General features: G+C 39.7%; 2 protein-coding genes across 3 annotated transcripts; one reads left to right on the forward strand and one right to left on the reverse strand.

The window, feature by feature from the left end:
- The first annotated feature begins 7,159 nt into the window (after positions 1-7,159).
- On the forward strand, positions 7,160-9,342 carry LOC104452455 (zinc-finger homeodomain protein 4). The gene is made up of 2 exons (XM_039316773.1): positions 7,160-7,485; positions 7,634-9,342. The coding sequence occupies exon 2, from the start codon at positions 8,097-8,099 to the stop codon at positions 9,093-9,095; it is 999 nt and encodes a 332-aa protein (XP_039172707.1). The 5' UTR covers positions 7,160-7,485; positions 7,634-8,096; the 3' UTR covers positions 9,096-9,342.
- A 4,212-nt stretch (positions 9,343-13,554) lies between these two features.
- Positions 13,555-20,114, reverse strand: LOC104452456 (protein root UVB sensitive 6). Of its 2 annotated transcripts, XM_039318098.1 has the most exons (15): positions 19,965-20,114; positions 19,466-19,846; positions 18,779-18,802; positions 18,524-18,622; positions 18,258-18,371; positions 17,191-17,262; positions 16,990-17,100; positions 16,793-16,912; positions 15,558-15,659; positions 15,351-15,423; positions 15,127-15,210; positions 14,985-15,049; positions 14,745-14,846; positions 14,460-14,642; positions 13,555-14,188 (listed from the first exon to the last, which is right to left on the reverse strand). In XM_039318098.1, the coding sequence occupies exons 2-15, from the start codon at positions 19,835-19,837 to the stop codon at positions 14,135-14,137; spliced, it is 1,575 nt and encodes a 524-aa protein (XP_039174032.1). In that variant the 5' UTR covers positions 19,838-19,846; positions 19,965-20,114; the 3' UTR covers positions 13,555-14,134. The 2 variants fall into 2 exon arrangements, with proteins under 2 accessions (XP_039174032.1, XP_010065230.2); XM_010066928.3 differs by lacking the exon at positions 18,779-18,802 and having other exon boundaries at positions 19,965-20,113.
- Between the last annotated feature and the right edge of the window lie 265 nt (positions 20,115-20,379).

Raw genomic sequence — 20,379 nt, forward strand, 5'->3', positions numbered from 1 at the left:
CTCTCTTAAGTTGATTTGGATTCCTAATGTAGACTGAAGAGACTTTTGTTTTCATTACTGACTTGTCGCGACATTCTTTGATATGTTGATTGTACAGCTTGAGATGTCTCAATATTACTTAGCCAGTTTTAGTAGTTCTGATTCCTTCCCACGTGTTGAAGTTTTGAGGCTAACCAAAGTTGCTTGCTTATTTAAAGGATTGCTCGTGGTTTGTGAACATAGGTTGACTATTTTTGAGAATTTTGGAGGGATTTTATTTGGGAGGATAAAATAAATAAATAAAAAAATTCATCAGTCCCAATTTTAGGTAGCATGTCGAATAAATTAGTAAGTGAGGTCCTCCACACAAATTAATAAAAAAAGATGATGTCCTCGAATGGAGTCCAAAGCTTGGGAAGTCTAATAAAGCCAAATCAGAGTCAAAACTTGCATGAGTAATACTGTTTTGCTTTACATAAAACCATCAAGGTTATTATAGTTTCGCCCTACTTTTCATATTCGTGCATTTGCTTTGGGTGTAAAGTATGAGGACCTTTATGAATTTTAAAAAAAAAAAAAAAAAAAAAGTGGAAGGGTCTTACTATTACGAGGTGCAGAGTGTAAAAAATTTCAAAATACAGCAGTTCAAAGTGCAAAGCCTTGCAAATAGAGGATGACAAATGAATTAAAGAGAAAAATTAAGAATGCCCCCGCAATTAGGTGTGAAACTTGATTTTCATTCATGGGAAATACTAAATTGGTACATGTTATGTAAACTAACTCTCTTCTTATCAGTCTAATTTATCGAAACGAAATACTCCTTCTAAATTTGTTTGGTCATGTCCAAAGAAGAAACAACCCATGCAAATAAAGCAACTCATACGCATGCTTTTCCCACTTTTTCTCTTTCTTTCCTTTTTTTTGTTTTATCCCTTTTCTTTTTGGGTCATCGGAGCTTCAATCATTCATTAGGAGAGATGGGAGCGCAAAGCTAGCAAGATACCCAGCGGATTGTGTGAAAGCAAAGGGATGTTCTCTCTCTCTTTTTCTGAATGTGTGCGCTTCTCGCTCGCTTTGAATCTTGCGGATGCTGTCATAAGTTGGTTTCTTCTGGCTTAGAAAAAGTGGAGGGGGAATGTTCCCAAGGACTGGTCTTTGCGCTTCCCTCGATCTTGAATATTTTTCGGCATAAAGTTTAATTCAGAAGAGAACAACATTATAAAAACAAAGGTGCAATGAAATGTGGGAGAGAAAAAAGAGAGAAGGTGCTAAAAGAGACCTCTGCATTAGATTCTCTTAACGAGGGAAAGGACCCCAAGGCAAAGGACAGAAAGCGCAGAGCCGACAAGACCACCCTTACGTCCAAATCACTTGCAATTGCGTGATTCCAAAAGCAAACTCCTCCATCTTCCCACCTTATTTATTGATTTGTCCCAAGATGAGGAACGAGCCCCCTCTGGTAAACCACGTCTCCTCGTTTGCCAGGATGCTTTCTTTTACGCGATGAATTTTCCCGTGAGATAATTTACACGCATCGGAATGACCCGATGGGTATCCCGTGTTATATATATTTATGGTGAGGTACTTGATTGAATTATATCTACCACCTCAAGCTATCCAACTCTATTTAAGGTTGCAAAATTTTCTGCAAAATTGAGTTAGTGAATCGTTTGTTCTCCTTTGTACAAAGACCAATGGAACATGACAAAAATGAAAAAGCTCACAAATGGGTAAAAGAGAAATCTAGAAGTTTGAGATCTCTACCTATAATTTTCTGTTAAGTAGTTTTAACTTGTGGAGCATATTATGTTCATAAGGATATTTTGGAGTTCAGATATATCACATGGGAGAGTGATCTATAAACTCTTTAGGATTTATCCTAGGTACAATGGTTACAAAAATAAAATTCATGAACATAATCAATTGCAAAGACGTATAGAGTAATTCCGATAGTTACAATAGTCTCATATGTATGCTTATATGAAATCAATTTTGATACAAATATTACAAAAAAAATTACTGGTGTTTGTGTCATTTTTTTTTTTACTACCATAAATGTACCTAGTAATAGTATGAACAACTTAGTAATCAATGGGAGAACATAGGAAGAAAATCATGGGCTCTCTATCAGAGAGGTGGATGACTGAAACCGCAAGGGAAGATTTTTGATTTGGGGCAAAAAAAAGGGCAAAAGGGAGGGACACTGGGAGGGAGGAGTATGTACCAAGTCAGGAAGAATTATGATGGGAAATGGGAATTGGTGGAGTGGTCACAGATGATTGCCATTAAGTTCTTTTGTTGCAGAAAAGCACATTGCTCTTGAGTAGTTGCAAAACAAAGGCTCTCGAAGTCACTTCACCCTAACTGGAAATAGAAATGATTGTTCATGTCAAATGATGATGATGACGACTAACATGCACATCTGAGCACCAAACCCTAGAAAAAGCAAAGGCTCGAGGGTCCTCTCGCAAGGCTTATGCACAAATCAAAGCCGCACCCATTTTTTTTCCTTTTATTAGCAGAAACTGGAAATGATTGGCCCTCAATCTTAAGGGGAGTAGTTGAGATTTCCCCAATCTGGGAAGAGGGTTTGTTATAGTAAAGATAGGTATAATTGTCGTCTCAAAAGCAAGATCCCCATTTGACTAATGATAAATTGCTTTAAAAAATGCACAAAAAAGGCTCATTCCCTTAGGTTGGAGAATAATGAATGGTCTTTATCACCAAACCCTAGAATCATAAACATCTTTGGGCGTGCCCCTTATGTTCCTTTTTAGGGAGGAAACAGTTCTCACGATTCTTGCTCACCCCTCCCCGCATCTAAAAGCATCATCATCATCATCCCACGCAAACAAGATTATAGTACGTACTAGAATACCATGCCAGATTACTTGACAATGAATCATGTATTTTTTTTTTTTTATATATTCATATAATCTGCTTTCACAAATTTTTAAATTTTTTTGTTAAACCTTTTAACATGACCCTAGAATTATTTCTACTCCTTTCATATACATTTGTCCACCTCCCATCAATCGAATTTCACATGATGAAGGTATTACTCATATATTCACTTGATCTCTCTCGGTTAGTTTAAGTTTTTGAATTGAATTTTTAAATAATACATGCAAAGAACTAAAGAAAAGGGAAACAATAAGAGCGTGCATGTATAAATCTCTAGTATTTACAGGTGTATCTTAGCTGAGGAGAGAGAGATACATATCATGATTGGTGATGGGATTGAAGTTGTTGTGGGTGTGTGTGTTTTGTCAGGAAAACATAAATCTATGGAAATTAATTGTCGGGGTTTTCTCGGAGTTTGCGATCTCAGCATTAATTTGTGGACCCTTTGCGTCCGGCCACCACCTCTGTCTCGCGCAAGGACACCCCCTCTCTCCCCTCTTTCGCAAAATCGAAATTTGTGCAAATATTTGCTTTGTGTCTTGTGACAATAGAGGAAGTGAGGAACGGCAGGCCACGCAAACAATAATAATATGGATCTTAAAACATGATTGCGATGTGACGGATTACGAAATCGGCACCAATTGCCAACTTGTTTTTCTATCGACATTGATTGTTTCTTTTTTCTTTTTTAAATCTAAACCGGTGCCTCATGGTATCAGACATCGGTTTCGATTGCTGTGTTCTTTTTTTTTTTTTTTTTTTTTTTCATCAGACATCCTCGAAGACCTTCAACTTTATATTATTTATAAGACATGATTCGAATTTCAAAACTTATCCAATGTGTTCTTAGGCAATTCTTCTACGAAATACATTCTTCATTAGTTTCGTGAACTACGGCTACTGTGATATTGCATTAGTCATGTATTTCGAAAATTTTATAAGAAAAAGAAATAGTCTGAAAATAAGGATATATAAATAAAAAGGAAATCAAAGAGAGGATAGGAGGATTAGCCCGTGATAACTCACAACCCTAGCCTCAATTCATCAATAGTTGGCGCCGCTCTCGCAAACTAACGCAATGAATACATAGGCCTTGACTAGCCTCTTGCGTGACCGTCGAAGGACCACGACACGGGTGGACATGACGTAAGCCCTAACTCATGTGTCGACCGCCACTTCAATAACACTTGTACCGGCCAAAATTGTAGACACATTTATGGTAACAAATTAACTTTTGGTATCTCATGGATAAATTTCAATTTTAATGTTGTAAACAATTCAGGAGCTTTAAGATATATATTTGGCCTTTTATATAAACTGGATTTTTTTTTTTAGCCTTTACGATTTTCTTTCTAACTCTCTAAGGCTGCTGCTTTGTATGACATTCACGCCTTGATCAAATCAAACAGAAAACAGTGCATAGAATACGTTGTTAAGTTCGAAATGACGTGTCCTATCGCGATGTCTTACCCAGAAAATCTTCCAAAAAACCGAGCTGTTTTGTTTTATTTTTCATTTATTTTCTTTGTATTATCTAGAGTACATTTTCGTGAATTTTCATTACATTCGGAAAACTTGTGAATGGATAATTAATGCATATATATATATATATATACCGTAATGTTATTTTCCGACTTCAATGGACAAAATGAAAGTTCCTTTATCAGTACATGGCTTGGTCCGATGGATCATACCTCACTCATTTGTACTTCCACATTTCTTGTGATGCAAAGTGTAAACTTAAACATCAGGCATAATCAATACAGTTACATTAGCAACTGATTCAAACCAATTTCGTGACTTCCAATGTAACAACCGTTCTACCATTGTAATAAATACTTCGTCAGAATCAACTAGAGCTACTTAGTACAAGGAACAATGATAAAAAGAAAGAAAGGAGAGAAAATAAATAAATAAATATATATATGTATGTATGTATGTATGTGTGTGTGTGTGAAAGAGAGAGAAACTTCAAAAGGGTACTAGGGAAAAAGCAGAAAAGGGGAAAAGGTCGAGTATTCTCAAGACAAGAGAATTACTAGAAGAAGAGACAACATAGATAGCAACAAAACCCTAAAGATGGGGATAAAGTGTTGTAAACGTGGTGGTGAGAGTGGAATAAAGTGGGGGAAATCGATAATAGCGAATAAAGCAATCTCTCGACGATGAAATTCCATAAAAGAGGCCTCTCTCTCCTGTAAAAACCCTCCTCTCCTCTCCTTTGATTTCTTGTTTCTTTCCCCCCACTCTTCCAATAGAATATGAGATCTGAAAAAAGAATCCCACCGTATTACAAATGTCAAATCCGCCATTTGATTTTTATATATATGTGTTGTGTGTGTGTCTTATTCGCATAGTAGATAATCATGGCTTTTTGTTTAAAGCGACCAAAACACTCTCATGCTATCAATACTCAATTTAGTAATAAACAATGTTACTTACCATAACCTTGTTTCTCTCTCCTCGCCCTCTTTCTCTTAGGCTCCGTTTGCTTTACAAATAATTAATGATTTAAAAAATATTTATAAAAAAAAACAACCGCTTGTATCGCTTCAAATTATTAGTGAATGGAAATTTTTTTCAATATCAGCAATAATTTATATATAAATATTTTTGTGAAAACTGAAAATATTTTCCATTTATTCATTTTCGTAAGTTATATAAGTAATCATTTTTAAGAAAAATATTTTTTAAATTATTTATTTTTTACGAAACAAACAAAAGTCTTTGAGTTGTCACTTTTTTAAGATTTCATTTTCTTCTCTTACTATTCTCTCCATCCTATTGTTTTATTTTCTATTAAATAATAAGAATTTTTTTTTATCTTCATCCAAATATTAAGTTAAGATATTTTCTTTATTTGTGTCACTATGTGAACTAGTTATAAAATCGTGCATTTGACATAATATAAATAATAGCACACATAATCATTTAAAAAATTGATGGTGGCGCTAAAGTGTGTTTCATTCAAATAATATTCAGGTAAAAAGGATGAAGGCCCAAATTTGTGTATAATGCGATGTGTATATAAATCATAATTTCATAAGACTTTTGCTTAGATATACGTCACAATTTGATCCCGAATCATATAGTAACTCGAGCACATAGTCATTATTACATTTTTATAATTGAGCTATACTTGATTATATATGAATTTCATTAATTTCTTGTTCTGATTGAGTATGTATATGTTAGAAATTACAAAACATAGATTAAATTATGACTATGGTTAATATATTGAACTCTCTAATTCCATATTTAGATCCAATGGACTAATTGCTAAAAAAAAATGATAAATTGACATAAGCGAATCAGCTTAATTTTTATGTACATCCAATGTCGTAGTCAAATAAGATATTGGAGAAGCAAAAGTCATTTATACCATAAAGTTTTTCAATTTAAAGAGTAAAAGAAAAGAGAGGAAAAGAAAGTCATCTCTCACTGATGAATATTAGAAAAAGCAGTGCGATGATCAAATTATCGTAAGCTACGTGATATATTGTCGTTCAAAATAATTCCACCCGAGTATAAGATAATTAACAAATTTTCATTGCCGAATCAAAATAGTATGTTGATATGGTGTCATTATTTCTAGATAACAAATGGAATGTGCTGTGTCAGCCACAATTTAGTCTTCTCCCTATTCTTTTTATTTATTTATTTATTTTGGTCAGTTCTTCTCCCTATTCTGGAAATGCATAAATTGTCCAATAAATGCATGCTCCTGCCATGTTGGTACATGCCACAGGTATACCCTAATAAGCCTTTTGAGAAAGAGATATAGCAGTGTATAGCGTGAAAAGAATTTGTGTGAACTTTAATAAATTGGACTATAAATAAGATGGATGGTTCATGCCCCATGGCTGTAGCCATACCAAAGACAAACCCATCATTACATACCATACATATATAATATATAATATCCATCATTCAGAAATTACAATGGTGATGGAAAGAAGCTGTCATTTATATTGAAATGCATCATTCACATGAAGAGCATGCAGCTGCACACTCGCTCACTTGTTTTATGACACCAGAATTGAATGCGAGAAGAGAATCTGTGTGTGCGTGTTGTGTAATTTGTTCGAGTCGAGGCCTCTCTCTCTCTCTCTCTCTCTCTCTCTCTCTCTCTGACACACTGGTGCAACCTGGCGTAAAACTTGGATGCCTGATAGTGCAAGCAAAGCAAACAGTGCACACCACCTCCTTTTCTTACTCTCTTTCTTTCTTTCATTCATTTCTCCCTTTATTTTTATTTATTTATATTTTTTTTTGGATTTTATCATCTTGTTAACTCATTTCCATTCCCTCTTTGTCTGCAAAAGATTTTTGCTTTTCTTTCCCCCCATGCCCTCTCTCCCTCTCCTCTCGCTTTTTTACACTCTCTCACCTCTCCGCCCCTCTATAAGCTCCCCCATAAGCGTGCTTCACTAGCAAAGCAAAACCCGCCCTAGCCATTTACCACCTCTCTCTCTCTCTCTTTCTCTCTGTCACTCTTCACTCTCTGTCTCTCTTTCTTCCCCCCTCTCTGTCTCCGTGCTAAACTGGGTCATCCTCAGCCTAGGAAGCTGTTTGTGCTCAGAAGTCACAAATGATGCTCATGTGAGTTTTTTAGTCATCATAATGGTTTGGTTTCATGCCATTCTGTGCTTCCCCTTTGTCTGCTACCTTAATAATGTATTCAGGGCACTAACTACTAGCTAGTCTTCTTCTTCTTCCCTGCTGTAATCATTCTTGTTTTTCTCAAAAGACTTTAGATGGTGAAGCGTGAGCGCTGATCCCGACTTCTCTGCTTGGTTTCGGGAAGCGGAAAAGAAGAAATTTGCGAGGGGAGAGAGAGAGAGAGAGAGAGAGAGAGAGAGAGAGAGAGGGCTTGGTTGTGTCCTCCTTGTTTAGCACTAATTAATCCGACTTGTCAGCTTCTTCTTCTTCTTCTTCTTCTTCCCACGCGCACGCCCTTCCCATGTTGACCTTCTGAAGTTTGCAGTGATGAACTAGGGTTTTGTTTTGTTTAGCCCTTTTAAAGTGCAAGATTTTCTAGAAGTCTCGCAAGAAAGCAAAACCCTTTTCGGCTTAATCATTGTTAAAACCTCTTCCTTGTCTTTCTTCTCCTGTTGCTTGCTTGCCCCTTTTTGTCTCCAGACAAACAAACCGAGACCCCATTAAATAAAAAGACATAATTATAGCAAAGACACGCGCTAGAGAGAGAATCAATGGAGCTTCCAAGTCAAGATACGGACATCCCAATCCCCATAAACAGCAGCTTTGGCGGGGGTCATGGAGGCCACTTGATTCATCAACCACAACAACATGACCCTTCTTCTGCAATCGCATCACACAACAACCACATCAACCTCCCTCGCATCCCCTCCAATGGCCCTCCTCCACAACCACCGCCACCACCACCTCCTCTGGAGGAGCCTCAGCCTCAGCACCAGCACGTGATGCCCTACAAGAAGGTGGTGGTCAAGTACAAAGAGTGCCTCAAGAACCATGCAGCCGCCATGGGAGGGACTGCCATGGACGGGTGCGGCGAGTTCATGCCCAGCGGAGAGGAAGGCACCATCGAAGCCCTCACCTGCTCAGCCTGTAACTGCCACAGGAACTTCCACAGGAAAGAAGTTGAAGGTGGGGGTGATGATCACGAACATCAATGGTACAACCAGACCCCACCACACAATCTGCTGAACAAGGCTGGGAGGAAATTTATCCTGGGCCACCAGATCCACCCCAAGAATGTCAATGTGCTGGGTGGCCACGAGCCGCCTCATCATCATCATCATGGGTTAGTCTACCCTACAGCTGCAGGCACTCTCATCTCCTCAAGAGCACCTCCACAGCTCCACCACCAGATGATCATCCCTTACAGCATTGGCGCCCACTCCCACTCGGGCCCCTCGGAGTCCGATGACCAGGAGGACGGTGGCGGCAGCGGCGGAGGAGGCGGGGCAGGGGCAATTCGGGCACCGCACCACCAGGCGGTGAAGAAGAGGTTCAGGACGAAGTTCACCCAGGAGCAGAAGGAGAAGATGTTCAGCTTCGCAGAGAAGGTGGGTTGGAAGATCCAGAAGCAGGAAGAGTCGGTGGTTCAGCAGTTCTGTCAAGAGATTGGAGTGAAGAGGAGAGTGCTCAAGGTGTGGATGCACAACAACAAGCACAACCTTGCCAAGAAGAACCCCTCCGATAATAACACACCCAGTTCATTAAATTAAATTAGTCAGAACGTTGAACTCGTTATGGATTTGCATATACATAAGTGGGTTTATTATAATGATCAGTTTGGTGTTACCTTTATGTTTTGATGTGAGCCGGATTTCTTTGTGTCAACTTAGAGTCAGAAATGATCGCCATAACTGTTCTTTTTTTTAAGAGAGAGTTTGTCTTAATGAATTCCCCAGGATCTGATAGTTATATATCTGTAGGGTTATTGATTATGCTATCATTATTCTGCCTTCATTACAAGATGCGGATTTAGACAGGCGAATGTCTCATGGAGGAGTTATTGTCATTGTGTGATTTCTAAGTGCTTTCCCTTCGTATGTATAAGCTGTACTGAGTTTTGTACTCCATTCATGTTGATAAAGAGTCATTCTTGTTAAAGCTTTAGCTAAACGTGCGAGAAGATGATGTTGGTGATGATGATTATCAGCTGGAAATTGATGCTTTACAATCATTTAGCCTCCTGAAATCATCGCACGTCCTTAGAAACAAATGATCCGGTAAAGTCTGCTATAATATCCTAAAAATACATCAAAACACAACTGTTTAAACTTCTAGAATGTGTTCTATCAAACCCGGTAATCATGTAAGGATGCACTTTGTCAAGTTCATGCTGTCATCAGATAGTTCTTGTCGAATATTAGTAATTAGTCTTCTTTTTCTTCCGTCATGGAAGAGAGAAAAATAGGTTTCTACATCACATTTTCATGAAACCCTCAGCCGAATGCACTACATTTTAACAACGTAACAGAACTTCGATATCTCATCATGGATAGACCTTCAAAATGAAGTCTGATTAAGTCTAAGTTCATTTGTGTATCTAATTGGACCAAATTCACTAAAAAATTTAAGTCAACCTGTTATGGTTGACTAGATATATTAATTGTTTTATACTACATTAATGAGTAATTGTACGGCTCTTTCACCAAATTAATACACTACGTGTGCCTCAACATGCAAATCTCACTCCTACATGTGAGTTTTCCGTATTAGACTGCTTCACCCTAATCAATAGTATCATTCTACACCAACATATTTTAAATTAAATATTCGCTAGGTTGCTATTAGCTGCAACATCCATTAGTGCCAACTGCCACATCTGTAATAACCACACTGAGCTACAGCGGAGCCGGCGGTGCTATGGCACAAAGTACGCCTTCACTCATTATCTCTTTTTGGTGCAGACGGAACTGTGATGGTAATCCTCGCCTGACAACCACGAAATTTAAGAGATCCTTTTCTCGAGATGATCAACAAATGCTAAAACATATTGATGTCATTGATCAATCATCGACTCTATTGCTGCCTATTCGGATGTGTAGAGAAGTCTAGTATCTCATTCTAAGGTTAGATCTCTAAGAGGTAGTTAAGGCCCGAGCACATTAACATGTTGAATTGGAGCCAGGTTACCAAAAAATTTAAATAATAATTTATAAGTTAAGTAGTTTCGCACTTGAGCTCTCTCTTCAAAATCTCTGTAGGATAAGATATGAGACTTCTACTACCGCTTCTTGGGATGCAGAAAGAAAGTTGAAGACCTCATCCTAAGGAGATCTCTAATAGGGACCAAATTCCGAGTCTATCAACAAATCTACTAGAGTTAACCTTTCACACAAATCAATGAGTTATACGTTAACTAGGTATGTCTAACTACTCGAAGTAAGGCTCCCTCTTTGATGTCTCTGAGCTGACTCTCGGCTCTTTTTGAGCACTAGCCAATATCTTAATACAAGGTAGTTGTTTCTCCACTTTTACTTGCCCAAACTTCTCTTGACATTGAGGAAAAGATTTGGCATATTGCATTCGGTGCATATCACAAGCAGACACCTCCTTTATTCACATGATTCTTCCTTCAAGTTTTATTATTCACCGCACACTGTTCTTTGTATTTTGCAAACAGACACTTCTTTCTACATAAATCTCCCTCCTACTTCCGCCAATTACTATTGTATCACTTCAATTTACATTCCATCTATATAACTTTTAGGGAAGTCAACGACATTGATGCTGCTGATATTCGACCAATCTCTAAAAGTTCAAAAGCTTCATCTTATGGTATAATCATCACGTTTTCATGAGAACTTCTCTTGGCCGGTTAGTTATCGGTGAGTGTGGTTTCGAGTTGGAAGCTAATGATTGGATTAAAAAAAACTCCGTAGTGGAACTGTTGGAAGGAAGATTTGGTCCTAAACTAGTCGAAAGGTATGTATCCAATGAGGCTGTCGTGACCAAATGTCGAGGTTGACCTGAACCGGTGGAGCACAGACTCAACTTATATGAGATTTATCACATGGAGAATGCCTTTCGAGCCTCGCATTAGCTAGTAGTCTTCCGAATGTGCGACTGATTAGTTCTTGGAAAACTCCTTATGAGCCCTACATGCTCGTGAGCTTTCATGCAAAACAGCAGGCTTCGCAGTCGCACCTAGTGACGAGTGTTTGAAGAGATGGGCGGGACATTCGACAAAAATAGCTCGAACCGTTCATTCGTAGTGATTCATTGATCCGTCGGTACGATTCTTGATGCCTTCCAGAAGCAGTTTGGAGACATGGGAATTTTGGAGAGATGGGAATAATCACAACTTGCATCTTCAAGATCAAGCGGTCGAAGTAAAAAATTTGCAATACCAACCAACTGTCAAATTGGACAGAACGACTCTCATTGAAAAACTTATGATCCGGCTGACTCTATTAAAAAATTTGACCTAACTCAAAAAGAGTAGTGGAGGCTGCACATCTATCTTGCTGATCCCCCTTTAAGCAATCAAATTAGTAAGTCTATAATCGTTTATAACGGACTCTTTATGCTCAGATGCCGGGGTTTTCGCGTGGATAGGTTCTAATGCATATTACAATGCAGGTTAATTTGGTATTTCATGCGAGTTCTTCCTTCGCGCGAAAAGAATAATCGGAATGGAGGACCTTTCTTGTTTGAAATTTGCGAGAACGATGGCAGGTGACTTTTCGGTTGAGAACAGAATTGCACTTTCTTTGAGGCGAAAAACATCTGTCTGGCTGAAAGCAAGACGTGAGGATGGAAAAGCTTCGGGATGGACCCAGTGGGACTCGATGCAAAACGAAACATAGCCTTTGTCTCCCTCTCTTTTTTTCGATAGTGGCAAACGTTGACGCCCACGTAAAAGTGGGTTTGCCTAGAGGTTGACGAAATGTCAATCTCAGCGTGGCCTATGCGTGGGGTTTTAAAGAAACAATTTGGCTTTGGTCCAGACCAGACTCCCATTTCCATCGGCACGAGTCATTGATAATTATCCAAGAAAGTCTTAATCTATTTTATGGATATGCCAACTAAATTCTAAACCTTTTAATTTGACCAATTGAATCTTAAACCTTTTGATCATTTGCCAATTAGTCATTCTGATCAATTTTGACCGAAAATCGTTGAATTGGATAATAACCTCCCTACATGGCACGATCGGCGCTAACCTGAATGATTTTTCAATTATTCTAAATTTGCAAGGTCTTGGGTTTTGATTTGAACGATTTTTCAATTATTCTAAATTTGCAAGGTCTTGGGTTTTGATCAAGTCAACTCGATTGAGAATCGATGCTAATTATATGTCGCTCTTACTTCAAAAATTATTCACATCAACACTGCTCGTACCACATCACATGTCTACATTAGCCACTTCGAGCTAAAATTAATCGAAAATATTATATTAAGAAATTGTCAAAAGGTAATTGAAAAGTTTAGAATTGAATTGACATTTATACAATAATTTTAAATTTTTTTGGAGTAATTTTCCTACGTATATCAGCCAATACGAAAAAGTCACGGTCGTTGTCGATTCGATCAAAGGAGAGTCTCGAATGTCTCCACACATCATGCGTGAACTCCAACACGGAATTAATAGGGGTGCTACTTGGTCCATCCACACGGACACTCTAAAAACACAAGGACGACCAACACGATTTAATAGGACCCCCCTTGTTCGCTCATGCATCCGCTGCTCGTGACCCCGGTCATTGACTTTTAAACTAGTATTGCATTCGGAATTATTCCGTCTTCCTTCTGGTGGATCGATAAATCCGGGGTTAAGCTGAATTATCCGACTTCTCGACATGTTTAGTTCGATCTAATTTCCCTAAAGGCACTTCCCCCTACGGATTCACTGCTCCTTTCAGCTGTAATGAATCCACATTAGTATTTAGTTCCTCGCTCATGTTTAACACAGATGCATCTTAACAAACGCTAAGCTAGACAAGCATTGTAATAGACACTCATATGGAGAAGACAGGTCAGTACCAGTCGAGGTTCAAGACCTTCCAACCTGTGACAGCTCTAGTCCTGATTTTGGGTAGGACTAATATAGTTCATTCAGTGTGCCCTCAAGGGTACAGAATTCAATGCCCTGATTTGTTATTTAGTTTACAGTTCGAAAGAGGCCGAAAAACAATCTTTGTAATGCTTCAGACCTCGATATATGCAGCGAAATTATAAAGCAAAGGATCAGATATGCTCGGTATATAAATCCACATATACGCCAACCGAAACTTACAAATATGACAAGAAAACCAAAAGATTATGATACAACTTTGGGAGCGGGAAGAGAAACATTGGAATGCCACTGAAAGACCAAAAGAAAAAAACAATAGAAGCAAGCCAGTGACTCATTCAAAATTTTTCTTGAGAGAGAGAGAGAGAGAGAGAGAGAGAACCTGCCCTGTGATGTCACCCCAAATACAAGGAAAAAGTACCATGGACAGCTACTTTTGGGACATCAATAATTCCATCTTGCCAGTTCGCTTGCACATGATTGAGCAGAGACTCCCTTAAGTGACATGTTTTAGTCTGGATTTTGACCGCTAGATAGGAGCCATCAATAATTGCCATGGCAGACAGAGCCCCTTGGGCTAACAGCTTGTTTGTATCCTCGATATACATGATTGCTGTTATTTGACAGTGGGATCTGTGTAGGAAATGCTCAAGATCTGGAATAGATCTTCAATGCCTTCCACAGGTGGGAAGAGGACAAAAGTCAACCAAGTATTTGAATCTTATCCTGTCGATTTTTTCAACACAACCGAGCTCGACCGGGATTAAGAAGTGATTCAGACATCACCCACCCCTGGAACAAGAACATTTTCAATTTGTTAAATCCTATGAATAGTTTAAGCTCTAGGCAAGAATTCGTAAGGCGAGTTTTGGTTGTCCCAGTGAAGCTGGAAGAGCTATATGATGATATTGTCATTCTCAGTTTTGACTGAGTGCTTGCCACACCAATGCTAGCACCAGGACAGAGCCGGGAGTGATACCAAGGCATGCATATACACATCAGAGGGAACAGGAAGCAGTTAAACTCTGTCTTTTTAAATAACATGAGGTGCAGATTCACTTGCCTGTTCTGCTGCTTTACTCTTAAAATGCCCATAAGAGGCCAACACCATCTCACAAGACTTGGCAATGCGATCCTCGAGGTTGGCAGCTGATACGGCAAGGGATGGGTAACTTGGTTCTTGCGGAGTCTCAGAAGATGACCAGCCTTTGTTTGATGAGTGTAGAAAATGCAGAAGCACATGAGCCTGAAGCAGAGATATGTACATAGTAAGACCCTCACGTGAAAAGACAGGCAAATTTACTCAGTGAAATGGAGTAAAGAAATGCAGGAAGCAACAGTGTCTCACATGGTAGGCTGCTTTAAGAACGTCATCTGGCTTTGCCTTTTCCTTCAGCAATGCAAACACTTTACCCTTGGATGGATTGTAAGTGACAATATATTTTTCTTGCTGTCATCAATCAAGATCAAATCCTTGCTTATTACAAAGGCAATACAGGAAAAAAGGGGGTACGCAAACACACAAAACGCCACACACGCACACAAAGTGAGGGAGAGAGAGTGAGAGAGAGAAGGGGGAGAGATATACCTCAAACAAAGGTGCTATGGCCAGATATGCACCTGCATCCTGAAAGGCATCCTTGAATCTCGGTCCTGTCAAATGAAAGAGCTCAGCTCAGACGCTAGAAGAAATAGGGTAAGTTCTTTCTTTCAATCTTCAAAATACGTACCAAGAACAATCGGTCTCTCCTTCAACCATGGAAAGGTAAATATACTTTCTTTCATGTTCCCTTCTCGCAAAGATGGGACTTGACCTGCATATTGAGCAGCATATAATTAACTGTAAGACACGTATGCACCGTCCACATCATGACAGTTTACCATGGGGATGACCAGATCGTTATCAGAAGAATGACTATAATGTCATCCATGCCACAAAGAAACACATTCTCACCTGTCTTGAGGAATGAATCCACAGCCACACTGAATCTTGCACGGTTCAATGTATGCAGAACCACGGACTTCACCTGCAAAAAACACAACAAGACATGGATCAAGAAATCAAACGTCGCACAAGAAAGCATTTTCCTTCAATATCTCATCACCCTGTGAATGTGAAAAGGTGCTTTTGTGTGCATGAGAGAGAGTTTTGCAAACAAACCTCCTGATAGGAGCTGAAGATATATCCACATGACAAAAGAGCAAATGTTCTAACCAACGAGGGATTCCTTTTGGAGATCATAATACTCAAGCCAGTTCCCAACTGCAAAATGATACAAGACACGCATCAGTGATTATCATTTGTAAAATCCAAAATCCCCAATTCTTGAGTCTACGATGCAGACAGCAGTAAACAGTCAAAGGAAAATTACCATTCTACCTGCCCACCCTCTTCTTTTTCATGAGTTTTTTCACAAGCATAGCAATGACTGGAGTGGGAGATTCAGAGTCAAAAAGAAATGAAAAGCAAAAGATAAGGAGGGAAGGAGGAAAACTGAACTCACATTATCAATCACACAAGTAATAACAACCTTTCTGTCATGAATTAAGCATGCACCACTTGCATATCAACCTTAAACCTTAATATGCATTATTAGAATTTAAAAAAGAAGAAGGAAATTTGACTGTCCAAGGACATATCCTCCATTAGAATCTTACAGAAACTTCAAGTAGCTTAAGATGAATGGAAAGAACGTGTTTTCTAAGCATTCACAATAAGTTTCCATACCCATATCAGTCCCAAAAAGTCAAGAATAGTACATTTTCATTGATTTGTTGATGCGAACTAATAAAAGCTAATATATATTACATTAAAGAAACAGAACGCTCCAAGGAAATAGAGGCCATAAATGAATTTTCAGGGTAGAAATAGCCAGTGAAGCATATTTGCAAAAGTAAGGGCAATGAACTAAAGATAGAAAACAAACACTCCCCCCAGTAGATTTAACTCTTCTTCTTATGAAAAAGTAGATTAACTACTAGCAACTCAAGAAGCTCTCTTTTAGACACTAACAGTATGCACATAGTTTAAGCATCTTTTATCCTTAAAGGGAAAGTAAAAGGATGCAGTGCTGATGCTATCTTTGCCAATTTCTGTTACATAATGAGGTACAGTGATCAATATGCTCATAATGGGTATTTTAAACAAGTCGTCATACTACCAGAGAAAAATTGATTTAAAATGCTTCGACTTAATTTCATTGTCAAAACTAACATTAAAGAAAGTAATCAATCTCAGCTAGACAGTCATAAGCAAGTTCACAGTGCACGCTATTTTCGCTGTGGGACCAATCTAAAAACTGGGGATCTTGTTAAAACCAATGCATCGGATCCTTATGTAGTGTACACGTTAATCAAAGGAACAAATACATCTGTCTCAAATCTTTTAGTACGTACCAAGTCCGCAAGATTGCCAACACATTCTCCCTTGGCAGTAACATCTCCAATATTTTCTCCTCTAGCAAAAGCTTTGTAAATTGGTGTCCGGGTAGATGTTGATGTTACGGCAGCAACATTCTGCATATTAAGTGCTAAGAAGTGAAGGGACTGAAAAGAAATTAAATCGTGTCAAATATCGATGAAGTATATCCAACCTTGACTACGTTGGCAGCACATGCTAAAGGAAGAAAAAGATGAGGCACAGTTGAAGTTGCCAACTCCAATCCAGCACCTAATTCCATTAGAAGATCCCCCGAAATACGCAACTATGATTTTCCAGAAATGCAAGAAGAAGATTAAAATTTTCAGTAGAAAAGCCAGCACCTACTTATAGGCATAAAAAAAATGCAAGTTACCTGCTTTAGATCATAATCAAACTTCTTTCCTTGCCTTGCAAAAAGCATCTTCCCAACACGTCCAGCACCGTCCTACAGTTTTGGTGCAATTTTAACCGGTTATGAGGAAAAGTAAATTGACAATCAAACTCCCAGATAAAGAAAGTCCCATTCGTGTTTCTTTCCCTGAATTTAAAATAGTGCAACTCATTGGCACTGCAAGTCTCCAACGCCAATGCCTACTTTTTGCAACTAAGCTAACTAATCCGTACAAAATCTAAAACAGTAACGAGAATCAAACACCCTCAGTCAAACTTGTGTCGCTTCATACAGACAGGCATATAATTATTAATGGTCCAACTTCTAAGCAGAGAGCTGCATTGCCTAGTTCATCCAATCACCATGATATGTCACCTTTATCTAACTACTCGACAGAACCATCACTTCGCACTCTTCCATCTAAACAATCCTATTCACGCGTGTTGTGCTAGTATTTGCAGCACCAGAAGGGGGTTCTCGTATCACGCGCAACTCTTTAAAAATAATTTTAATAAAATACTGGAAATAGCAACACTCCCAAGGAAAGAAAAGGGGAAAAATAGCCAAAATTACAATGGTACCATATCCATACAATATCATGAACAGAGATTCAAGCTCTGGCTTAATTACCCTAATGCCAAAGATTAACCACCCCTACCCCCTCCAACAGAAAAAGGGACAAAATAGAGATCGAAAGGAGGAAAAGAAACTAAGGTAAACTGGAAACGTTATGTAATAAAGAAAATCAAGCAACTGAACAAGTATTGATGTAACATTGAAGCAGTTTGCAGAACAGCCAAATTTACTTGGTATAGATATTAAAAACCTAGGGGAATGCTAAAGAAATCCTTTATCAGCAGCACTATCACGACTAACTGAAGGCATGAGGCACCTTCATCACAGGGACTATCAGGAGTAATCAAAGGCGCATGCTACCATGGGTGCAATAGCCAATTACAAATTCCATGGAAGATCTTGTAGGGCTTCCGCTTTAATGTTATTGACTAAATGATCACAGACTTATTCGGAAATATGCTAAACGGTCCTACCTTGAGAATCCAGTTAATAGCAACGGCACCAGAAGTAGCCGTGTTTTTTGAAATTCCGACAGAATTCAAAAGGGTCCGTGTAGTGAAAACTCCCATTGCTCCACCGAAGAAGTGCTGCAACAGACATAACTATGTTTGAGAGCCAGGGAGGATTAAAGTATGCGGCATTTTGGAGCAATTTAAAATGACCCGATCCAGGTGTACAGTACTACGAAGGAGGCTTCTTATTCTGCTAGAATGGGAGATTTGTAAGATCGTAGCAGTACCTTTAAAGCTCTCCATGTCATGTAAGGCACGTATGAGGGGGTGACACTATCAGGAAAACCATCGGGCACGACATAGGATCTTACAAATGACATGAACTCCTGAATCAAAACAAGTGTGACAGTGAGGTTGCAGAAAAACTCAGCACATTTATTTTGAGCGGCAGGCAATTTATTGTTCACTGATTGCATGAACATTTATTAGCCAGTGAAAAGCTGAAGAAACATGATAAGTAAAACATCAAAGCAGGGGATGACCCGATTACAGCTTATCCAATCAACCTGCAACAAGCAAGCAGCAGCAAGACACTTAGACGAGCTACCAAAGAACCAACTGGAAAACCAAAATATTTTAGCATATAGTTGATCTTGTGAAAAGAGCCAAGATCACGACAATCTCCCTACGCTTCTTACACATTCATGTTTGAATTTGCATTCCACATTTTATCTCATCCCAGACATGAGACAAGCCCCACAAATATACCCTATGACGGCACGTGTACAACTCGTAATCAGGTAGACACACAGGTAAGCATTACGCGAGAAGTCAGATCATCCACATGACAATTCCAAGCCTCCAAAGAAGAGAATCTGGATATCGGCATCCAAGACAAATCGTGGGCAAACCGAATCAAAATCGAAACGAACAAACTAGCAAAACACTCACTTCCTTTCACATAAGGAAGCAAACTTTCCAACTCCAATCGAAAAGCAACGGAGCAATCTCACTCCAAAAACTAAATATTTATCATCATCATCACCATAGCACAAGTCCCGAGCTTCCCCGCAAGATGCATGACACACATTGGCGCCTCCAAAAGTGCCCAATTCAACCGTACGCACCGACAGCAACACACGCACAAACACACATGCAACAATGCATCCTAATCAGATCGACGAACGCACTGAACCAAACAATTTCTAACGAGGAAAGGCGGAACTGACGTCAGCAGGGGATTGAGGGGACTGCAAGCCGACGGCGCGGAACGACCCCTTCCTGAACCTCCCGGGGGCGGACCCCTCGTCCTCGGCCACGTACTGCCACCTCCGCCCGTCGATCTCCTCGCAGCAGATCAGCCGCAAGCTGGACCCCACGAATTGCTCCCCCGCGAGCCCGACCCCGACGGCGGCCGCCAATTCCCGGCTCGCCTCCGCCGCAACCGGCGGAGGAGCGGGGGCGGGGGCGGGGGCGGAGGCGAGGTTGGCGCTGATGCGGAGGGTCTCGCGGACGAGAAGCCTGGCCTCCTGGGAGGACGCGGAGGGGAGTGTCTGGGAAGCGGAGCTGGAGGGCGGCCTCTTGATCTTCATGGGCGCCATGTAAAAACTCTAGAGAGAGAAGCTCTGAAATTATAAACTCTGAATTATAAAAGACAGGAATGTGCGGAGGCTGGGACAATGAGATGCAAAGAAAGAATAAATACAGAAGGAAAGGAGGGAGAGCAACTTCGATGTTAACGAAGAAAAGGAATGGCGATGGAGGCGAGACGGTTGGGAGGTGACCTACGCGCGGACAATACCGAAAGGTTACCCAAACGGAGCTACCGAGGGAGGGGAGGGACGACGCTCTTTTCACGCCTCCTCCTCCTTCCTTTTTTTGCATTGCCCGACAAAAACAGAGGGGACGGCATCCTCGTGTCGTTCGTCTGATTCCGGTTGGATTCGGAAACCGAATCGGACGTGATCGAATAACCTTAATCGCTTCACCGACCTTTGCTCTCTTTTTTATTTTTTTATTTTGACACCGTGCTGCTTTTCCGCGCGTCTATTGTTGTTGTTATGAAGATTTCGCTTTTCTCGCGCGGGATAAAAAGTGGATGATTCCAAAAATTTTGGAGTTGGGAGTTGCGGGATCGGTTCCC

This window comes from Eucalyptus grandis, chromosome 7, assembly GCF_016545825.1.
Source record: "Eucalyptus grandis isolate ANBG69807.140 chromosome 7, ASM1654582v1, whole genome shotgun sequence".
In the NCBI taxonomy this organism is placed as follows: domain Eukaryota; kingdom Viridiplantae; phylum Streptophyta; class Magnoliopsida; order Myrtales; family Myrtaceae; genus Eucalyptus; species Eucalyptus grandis.